At 36.5% G+C, this 10,147-nt stretch overlaps 1 protein-coding gene and 1 long non-coding RNA gene across 7 annotated transcripts; both read right to left on the reverse strand.

Moving 5' to 3' along the window:
- Positions 1–529: 529 nt before the first annotated feature.
- Positions 530–5,210, reverse strand: LOC117612995. Of its 3 annotated transcripts, XR_004583643.1 has the most exons (3): positions 5,140–5,210; positions 4,953–5,035; positions 530–4,626 (listed from the first exon to the last, which is right to left on the reverse strand). It is a non-coding gene; the product is annotated as an uncharacterized LOC117612995 (long non-coding RNA). The 3 variants fall into 3 exon arrangements; XR_004583641.1 differs by having other exon boundaries at positions 4,953–5,200; XR_004583642.1 differs by having other exon boundaries at positions 4,793–5,200.
- A 16-nt stretch (positions 5,211–5,226) lies between these two features.
- LOC117612994 (bromodomain-containing protein 3-like) lies at positions 5,227–7,753 on the reverse strand. Of its 4 annotated transcripts, none has more exons than XM_034341633.1 (3): positions 7,505–7,753; positions 5,955–7,339; positions 5,227–5,359 (listed from the first exon to the last, which is right to left on the reverse strand). In XM_034341633.1, the coding sequence occupies exons 1-2, from the start codon at positions 7,588–7,590 to the stop codon at positions 5,962–5,964; spliced, it is 1,464 nt and encodes a 487-aa protein (XP_034197524.1). In that variant the 5' UTR covers positions 7,591–7,753; the 3' UTR covers positions 5,227–5,359; positions 5,955–5,961. The 4 variants fall into 4 exon arrangements, with proteins under 4 accessions (XP_034197524.1, XP_034197522.1, XP_034197521.1 ...); XM_034341631.1 differs by having other exon boundaries at positions 5,955–6,378; positions 6,418–7,753; XM_034341630.1 differs by having other exon boundaries at positions 5,979–7,753.
- Between the last annotated feature and the right edge of the window lie 2,394 nt (positions 7,754–10,147).

Below are 10,147 nucleotides of genomic sequence, written 5' to 3' on the forward strand. Positions count from 1 at the left end.
GGAGGTTTTGACGATGCAATTGAGAGGGGTTATATTACCAGAATTCGAAGGCACATGGACAGACAATCTATATCTGAAATAATATCAACTTCTTCCCAACTTGCTTTCATTTCGGGGTTTCTAGTTGACAACTCATGTTGAAACTCTTTATTTTGCCATGCTTTCTTCCTTAGATGGTATGATTTCCAATTGATGTCTAAATCAAACTGTGATGATTTAAATACTAGTCCATTCCTAATTAAGTTTGTCCAAATTGGAGATATTTTAAAAAAAAATCAATCTAGGCATAAAAAAGAATCAATCAGAGCCAGTTCTCTACTTAGAGCGCAATGGCTTGAAAATGAGTTAAGATTTCATAACGCGCAAGACTTCTATTCCAATTTTATCTGAATCAATTACCTCTTTCTATTGGCCATAACAATACCAATAGCGGCACACTTGTGCAAAACATCATGCAAAATATACACCAGCCCACTAAAGGGCTTTGAATATTTAAAATCATTCATGTAGTTTAAAGTAGAATATCGTTTATATAGAAAAAATTAAATAAAAACAAACCCATACTTTTTGGGGTGAACAAATACAATACTAAATCAACTCTAACCAGAGCTGCTGCCTGTTGGGCATTCTAATATTATGTATAATGCTCACACTACCTCAAGATCTCATAAGATGCAGATAGTATACTTTAAAAATTATAACCTGTCTTCTTCATCAACCCAAGTTCTCAGTGAAAATCATACTAGTATACAATTTGGATAAGACTCTACAAGGCACAAAGTCTGTATTAACAAACACAAATTTTATTTACCACAGATTTCCTAAACAAGGCTCAAACACCTGACAAGATGAAACCATCGAACACAAATTGGTAGCATAGATTTCCTAAAACAGTTAACCACTCCGTAAATTGTTGCATGAAATGTCATTCATCTTTAAAAGAGGGAGGGGGAAGAGAGAAATCTGAGGCACAAAAGACAACAAAGAAAACACAGTGACGATGGGGCCACACAGTCCATAGTTTTCATCATATTATGAAATTATTGACGCGAAGGGGTAGCACAAGAGGGACATATTATGAGAAATACTTCAATTTCCCTGAAGAACCGTCAGGAAACAGAAACATATCAAGATTATAGCACCAACTAATAACATATATTGAGAACTTTTTTCAGAAGAAAATGACATCTGTAAATTTTCAGAACATGTGAAAAACAATACAATACTTAATAAAATTGAATCTTATATTCCCCAGACTATTGAAGAGAACTGACCATTTATGATCCACTACTAATGTAACAATTAGCTAGTAGAGAACCAAATACTACAACTCAATTACTAATCTGTTTCTGTTCGGATTGTATTTACATACTCACACAATTACCTCAAGATCTCATGTAGTGCACATAATCCTATGAAAATTATATTAGTATGGGGTAAGGTAAGTGCATAAAACAGAAAACAGAAAACAGAAAATTCTCCAATTCACAATGCCTGATTTGAACTTACAAGGTTTGACATTGGCCAACCGTATGTAACAAGATTTTGACCAAAACCAAAAAGAAAAACAGGATTAAATTGAGTGTCCATTATGGGACACTCGATTCTCAATTAGACAATGGAATAGGTAAATCTATTATCCTTGTTTCTTTCCTTATGAGGTCCATTTATCCCCATATTTTCTGCCAATATGTGAATTCTTTTATTTTAATACGACCAATATTGAAATCATGCAAAAACAAAAAATTGAAAAAGAAAAACTTGGAGTTCAAACATCTTTGCACCTGAAAATAAGGTTCACCATCATACAAGATAAAACAAGCAATGAAGAATTGGGACCAAAGATTTCTTCAAGAGTATACTTCAGGAAAACGCAAACATTTGGATGGTAACCTTAATATATTGTTCAAACATCTCAGTACCCGAAAATAAGGCTCAAACATCTTAGTACCCGAAAATAAAGCTCAAGCATCAAACAAGATAAACAAGCAATGAAGAATAGGAACTAAAGATGTGCTTAAACACATTTTTAAACGATCTTATACATAATACTAGTGAAAACAAACCTAGGTCACAAACTAACCCAACAACGAGGAAAGAGAGCAAGATATGTTTAGGCACAAAAGATATAGTAAAAACAAAAGAAGACAGAGTAAACACGATACCCATCAGAAAATCAAAACACAAAGACAATATCATGCTCAATTAGAAGACTTACAATGACAATCAGAAAATCAGAACCCAAAGAGTTGACAGCAGTAGTTAAGAAAGGAAAATTCTATTAAAAGTTAAAGAAAAAGCTCTTAAAATGCCTGACTTGCTTCTATCACCTGAAAAAGGGCCCAGGACATATACTGACCATAATTGAATCAAAATCAATTAACACAATGCTAAAATCAGAACAATCCACACACAACCCAAAAGTCCATACATTTTAAAAAATAAGCTTAATGTACAAGTTTTTAGACTGTAGGAAAGGTAAACCAAGTCAAATTTATGGTGTGCCAAGCCGACCTTACTAGTTCTTCTACTCTGCTCCCCATTAGAAATCTGCCCCACTACAGGCTTAGGCACTTCAGAAAGTACATGTTTTTTTTTTTTTTTTTTTGTAAATGATGAGAACCAAGGATCCTGTTTAACATCTCCAAATAAAAATGGTTTCCTATTTTTATTGTTTGGAGTGCCCTCATCAGCTCTGGCAATTGTTTAAAACGTGGAACTTGTAAGGTTTCTGTCTATTTGATTTTCAGTCATTGATGATAATAAAAGAAAATTTGAGTGGACTTCAATTTGTGCTCATGTACATTGACAGAAAACGTTTGAAAAGGTGAAATATTACAATACCAAATGAACTCTAACCAGAGCTGTATACAATTTTATTTACCAGATACGGCAACTTATATAAAAAAATTCACTGCTGCTTGCTGGGCATTCTAATCTATATATAATACTCAAACTACCTCAAGATCTCATAAGATGTAGTCAGTATACTTTAAAACCCACGTACAACCTTTCTTCTTCATCAACCCAAGTTCTCAGTGAAAATCATACTACTATGAAACAAACCTAAATTTTATTTACCACAGATTTCCAAAACAAGGCTCAAAACATCTGATAAGATGAAACCAAAGAACACAAATTGGTAGCATAGATTTCCTAAACAGTAGCCGCTCTGTAAATTGTTGCATGAAATGTCATTAATCTTTAAAACATAACCATAGTGACAGCAACATAAATGAGACCCCAGAAAAAGAAACAAAAAAGGAGGGAGAAATCTAAGCCACAAAAGAAAAAACAAAGAAAACACTGATTGGGTTATTTCATAAATATAAAGGAGAAATGAAGATGGTGTACCTGATTATCAGAGTCACTGAAGCAAATGCCACTGCAGAGTTTAAAAAAGGGGACAGACTCCATAGTTTTCCTTCATATTATGGCATTATTGACGTGAAGAGACAGTACAAGAGGGAAAAAAAATTGTGGGGACCTGACCAGCCAACAACCTTTAAAACTGAACATCTTTGACAAGAAATCCTTATTAAATCAAAACCAACATAAAGATGCAGAAACATTCTTTTACAAGGAATAATTGGTTGCTCAAGATGCTAAATATTCTGGCTTGCATCATTATCATTCTTTATTAAACCAAAAGGAAGAAAGAAAAACTAGCACAATGATAAGCTCAGAAAGCAATGTACTCGGAACAAAGAAAAATAAACTTTATGAACAAGCACATACTTTGCTAATGTTTCCAAGATATCTGGATGTCTAGGATTGCATCAGGCAGAGACAACTATATCCACATTGGAAATCTCATCTATAACAAATTAGAAAGTAAAATGTAAAAGAGATTCCCTAATAATAGCAAGGTTCTAAGTTATCTATAACAAAATAGAAAATCCTGTTGAGGTGGCTCTCAATGAAAGCATCAATTTGTGGGATGTGAATTCCACAAACACTTTGAGATGTCTCAATTAAAAGAATGCAACTCAGTCCCTTGCACACCAACCTTCTCAACCATTCCTATTGATCTTAAAATGTGAATCTAAGCCAATAGCTCCTTTGTATCTACACGTGATGATCTTCACCGCATTATAAAAGTACTAACTTATCAACCCATGGTCTATAGCCAAGAAATTTAACTTATCGTCACCTCCCATGTACATGCTCAAAGATCTCATCGTCTTTGAGAGGCATATACAGATCCCTCTAAGCCAAGTAGGAAGTATTTGAAACAAAAAAACAAAAATGGATTATAGCATCCAAGACATCACTATAGAAGCTATTACAAAAAGATCACTGCACAGACCTTTTTATAGCACTTTAATAAATGATTGTGATACATTATGTTAATGAAAGTAGCAGTTTCTTAAGAACAATGTTAGCTAAGCATAAAGCAAAGATAATGAATCATTTATTGTATGGAAGGTCACAAGAAAACCTATTAGAACAATCAATAATGGAATTTTCACTCCATTTTCCTTTTCAAGTTAACAAAAACAAATATTATCTATAATATAAAATCTTTAGCAATTTTACCTGAAATAGCCATGATATAACCCTTATTGAAGATTATTGAAGAGATGATGAAGGCCACACAACTCCAACAGCAATGCAAACTGCAAACTGTACCAGCCACCAAGCCAAAAGAAATTGAAAGAAAAAACCATTATAAGAAGCAATCCCAAGCTTCTATACTAGCTCAAACGAAATTTGGATAAGTGCAGGGAATAGCAAACTGAAAACTCTACAGGGCACAAAGTGTGTATTAACAAACACAAATTTTATTTACCTAGCTTTCCTAAACAAGGCATAAACACCTGACAAGATGAAACCAACAAACACAAATTGGTAGAATAGATTTCCTAAACAGTAGCAGCTCTGTAAATTGTTGCATGAAATGTCATTCATCTTTAAAGCATAAATTTAGAGGTGAAACGGAGCTGGGGTACCTGATTATCAGGGTTACTGAAGCAAATGCCAATGCTGGGGTTAGACGAGTGGGGCACACACTCTATAGCAACAACCTTCGCAACTGAACAGCTTATACAAGAAATCATTTTATTTGTACAGATGCGAAACACTTATTCATCATTTCATTCCTTTAATAAATCAAAACAGACTTAAAGATGCAGAAACCTGATTAGCTGGAGTTTGGAATTTCTCTATGGTTTACGTTCATAGGGAAAGAAAAGCTGCTGCTGATGCACCTTCAAAGATGGGGAATTGTCTCCAAGTTCTTGATAAGCTTCCGTGTGATTTGATTTCAGTTTTATTGCAAACTTACATACTTTTGTCCCTCATGCCCAAACCATTCGCTCTCAGTTGCATTAGCCATCAAATAGCAATCACACAAAAACTGGCACAAAAAAAAAACGAAATAAACAATACAAAGAGTAGAGAGAGAGAGAGAGCACAATGGTCCACTTCATCTGACACGTACAATGATATGATATGTATAATGTATATGGCCAATGAACATGGATAGTACACACAAACACACACAACAGAACATACACACTTTATCTTCTGTTGTATCCTGGAAAAAGTTCCAAGAAGTAAAACATTTTAGAAACGATATCCACATTGGAAACCTCATCTATAACAAATTATATCCTGGAACACACACATGTTATCTTATATGCACCATAACAGTGCATACTTTGCTAATTTGTCCAAGATATCTGGATGTGTAGGATTGCATCAGGCAGATACAACTATATCCACATTGGAAACCTCATCTATAACAAATTAGAAAGTAAAACTTAAAGAGATTCCGTAATAGCAAGCTTCTAAGTCATCTATCTTGTCGAGCAGTGGGTTATATTCCAAATCTGGCATCTCAACAATAAAAAATCAGAATTACTATAGTATATATTCAACTACCATATACAACAAATAACAGAGGCAAGGTGGCTTGTAACCTATGCCTCATTTTCCTTGTAAACTCTAACCTGTACTTCATGAGCGGATCTCACCTTCCTCCCAATCGCCCTCCTGCCAGCAGATCTCGCCTTCCTCCCAATCTCCATTCAGAAACGCCTCCTCGTCCTGACCCTGCAACTCGTCATCTTCCTTGAGGTACAAACCCAAATGCTTAAGAGGCAATCCAAGGTAGACCTTTTCACTGCCACAGCCACACAGAATCTCAAGTTGTTTGAGATCCTTTAAAGGGTCCTCAAATTGGACTGACTTCTCCATGTTCAAAATAGCAAGGCGAGCCGATTCCCTTTGCTCCATCCGATGCATCAATTTTCTCCTTGGTGGAGAATCAGGTAGACCCTTTAGTATCTTGTTTGCTTTCCGTATTGTACCTGCAAATCGCATCTTGAGCGACTGAATTCGCCTAGCCTTACATGGAGAAAGATTGTCTGTGGCCTGATACATGGCTTGATGAACAAGGGTATTGTCTGTGGCCTGATACATGGCTTGATGAACAAGGGTGCCCAAGTCGTCATCTTTGGTTGACTTAACTGAGTGAGAATCAGAAACCCCAACAACCCCTTGACTTTGCATAAGAACCGTACAAGCAGAAGAGCTCTTGCCATTTGGTCTCCGTTCGGGCAGAGGAGGAGTAGGAGGAGGACAAGCAGCATTTGACATTTTCTCCTCGGCTTCTTTCCATTGGGTCTCAAAAACCCCACTGAGATGCTTGGCTGCTGCACGATTTCTACTCCCAAGGGGGAAATATCTGAAAGCGTTTGAGAAGATAAGCCTGATATCAGCAGCAAAGTCATCAGCGCTGGAGTAGACACCCCTCTCCAATTTCGATTTCACAGTACCCAAATCCATCGGCCTCCAGATTTCGTCGAAATAACCCGGCAGATTCTCAGCCACAGGATCAACAACAGGCTTGTTGAAGTAGCTCGCATGGCCGAGGTTCATCAGAGAAGCCAAGACCTTAGAACAATCCAACGTCTCTTTTGAAGCAGACGAAGCCAAACCTTTGACTTTGCACAGAGGAAGACCAACAGTCGACTTTTCCTTCCGTTGGGTCTTAGAAACCCTAGAAGACCTCTTCCTCTTCTGGGTTTGACAGATTTCATCAAAACCCTCTTCTGATTCCGGGTTGGCATTTTTTGTAGCAGACGAAGCCAAACCCTTGCACAGAGGAAGACCAACAGTCGACTTTTCCTCAACGGCTACATTCCGATGGGTCTCAGAAAACCCAGAAGACCTCTTCCTCTTCTGGGTTTGACAGATTTTATCAAAACCCTCTTCTGATTCCGGGTTGGCATTTTTTGTAGCAGACGAAGCCAAACCCATGCACAGAGGAAGACCAACAGTCGACTTTTCCTCAACGGCTACATTCCGTTGGGTCTCAGAAACCCTAGAAGACCTCTTCCTCTTCTGGGTCTGACAGATTTCATCAAAACCCAGATCTTCTGATTCTGGGTCGGCATTTTTTGTAGCAGACGAAGCCAAACCCTTGCGCAGAGGAAGACCAACGGTCGACTTGCCCTCAACGGCTACATTCCGTTGGGTCTCAGAAACCCTAGAAGACCTTATCCTCTTCTGGGTCTGAAACTGAAACTCAAAGGAACCAAAACCATCCTCCAATTGTCTGCGCTTTATAGCAGACCACGCCATTCTTGATTTCAGAACCCAAAATTTCACACAGTCGTTACAGAGAGAGAACCCAGAAAATCACTCGCTCAATCGTTGCAGAGAAAATCAATGGCTCAATCGTTGAACTCAATACTCTCGCTCGATCACTTTCGCTTACTTTTTGCAGAGAAACAGAGAGAGACAGACAGACAGACGAAAAGAAGAGGGAATGTATTGTTGTGGCGCTATTTTGGTTTTCAAAATCTAAAATGAAAGGCCGGTGTAATAACTCGTGACTCAGTTGCTGAGTTGTTGGGCGTAAAAAAGTAAAAAGTAAAAAGAACGCGGAAACACCAGCTGTTTAATTAAATGCATATCATTAAACCCATTTAAACCAACACAAAATTTAAAAGAAGATAGTTTGATTTTAGGGAGCTTTAGTAAAATGGGGGCTGAAATTATTAAAAAAAATCTCACATGGAATGCACTTTGGAAGCATATTCAAAAATTATTTAATACATAATAAATGAGTGTTGAAGTTTCTATAAATTACATTTCTACCATTAATTATTTTAAAACAAGTCCAGCCCAATTTTTTTTTAAAAACCCAAACTTTAAAATATATATATATATATATATATATATATACGAAAATCAAGGAGTTGTCCTTACGACCCTTCTCCACTGAACCTCCGTACACTGTTAATACCATGTCATAAAAGTACATTGTTAATACCATTTCATAGAAGTACATTATTAATACCATGTCATAGAAGTACACTATTAATATCATGTCATTGATGTACATTGTTAATACCATTTCATACAAAAAATTTAAAAAAAACCCAAAAAAGCCCAATAAGACATCATATATCTTTTTGCAGAAATCACCTCCAATTATCCATAGTTCCACCACATATAATCGCAAAGGCAAAAGGAAATAACTCTACATATACTGTTAATACTATATATAATCAAGATCTCATAAGATGAAGATAGTATACTTCAAAAATTATAACCTGTCTTCTTCATCAACCCAAGTTCTCAATGAAAATCATACTAGTATACAATTTGGATAAGACTCTACAAGGCACAAAGTCTCTATTAACAAACACAAATTTTATTTACCACAGATTTCCTAAACAATGCTCAAACACCTGACAAGATGAAACCATCGAACACAAATTGGTAGCATAGATTTCCTAAAACAGTTAACCACTCCATAAATTGTTGCATGAAATGTCATTCATCTTTAAAAGAGGGAGGGGGAAGAGAGAAATTTGAGGCACAAAAACCAACAAAGAAAACACAGTGACGATGGGGCCACACAATCCATAGTTTTCATCATATTATGAAATTATTGACGCGAAGGGGTAGCACAAGAGGGACATATTATGAGAAATACTTCAATTTCCCTGAAGAACCGGCAGGAAATAGAAACATATCAAGATTATAGCACCAACTAATAACATATATTGAGAATTTTTTTCAAAAGAAAATGACATCTGTAAATTTTCAGAACATGTGAAAAACAATACGATACTTAATAAAATTGAATCTTATATTCCCCAGACTATTGAAGAGAACTGACTATTTATGATCCACTACTAATGTAACAATTAGCTTGTGGAGAACTAAATACTACAACTCAATTACTTATCTGTTTATGTTCGGATTGTATATACGTACTCACACAATTACCTCAAGATCTCATGTAGTGCACATAATCCTATGAAAATTATATTAGTATGGGGTAAGGTAAGTGCAGAAAACAGAAAACAGAAAATTCTCCAATTCACAATGTCTGATTTGGACTCACGTGGGCATGTTTGGTAGGCCTCACTCCCTTGGACTGTGCTAAATAGGACTTGAAGCCCATGTTTGGTAAGACAAGGGACTAAGTTAAATGGGATTGTGGAGTCCAACAGTAAAAAAACCTCCTCGCTCGCCTTAGAGCAAGTCCAGCAGCTAAAGCTGGACTCTGGCTGGGAAGGGGGGGTTTGGGAGAAAAATGGGTTTCCAACCAAAAGGCAGCCTGGGCAAGAGGTGGGGGCCACGAGACTGGGCTAGCCCAAGGTGGAGTTTGGCCCGAGCAAGAGCCCGAGGGTGGTGACGTCATGACTGACGCCAAGCTGGCGTCCTCAGCTTTCAAATTTTTTTTACCGTTGGTGCGTGCATTGCACGCGCCAACAGCTACCTTACACTTGTCGGCCTATTGGATCTCCGATTCAATTTTTTCCTTCAATCCAACTACAGCCAATTTTTCTGCAATAAAAAAATGAAAAAAATTCGAATTTTTTTTTAAAAAATACACAAAAATTAATGAAATTTTTTTGTATAAATACCAACCAATACTCTTCACTTTTAACACCAAATCCTCTTACATTTTCTCTCCTTCTACTATTATTCACTTTCTACACAATATTTTTTTCACTTTCAAGTTGTATTTTTCTCTATCATATTATGAGTTCTTCTAGTGAAAATGGAGGGGCATGGAGCATGATGGAAGATGTTAGCTTGTGTGAGGCTTGGGTCCAAGTTAGTCATTGTCCCGTAACGGGCAATGAGATTAAATTTTCCCATATGTAGAAAAAAATTC

This window comes from Prunus dulcis, unplaced genomic scaffold (assembly GCF_902201215.1).
Source record: "Prunus dulcis unplaced genomic scaffold, ALMONDv2, whole genome shotgun sequence".
NCBI lineage: Eukaryota > Viridiplantae > Streptophyta > Magnoliopsida > Rosales > Rosaceae > Prunus > Prunus dulcis.

Bases quoted from the DNA above. Each gene is read 5' to 3' on its own strand.
- LOC117612994 (XM_034341629.1), bottom strand. From the start codon at position 7,590: ATGGCGTGGTCTGCTATAAAGCGCAGACAATTGGAGGATGGTTTTGGT.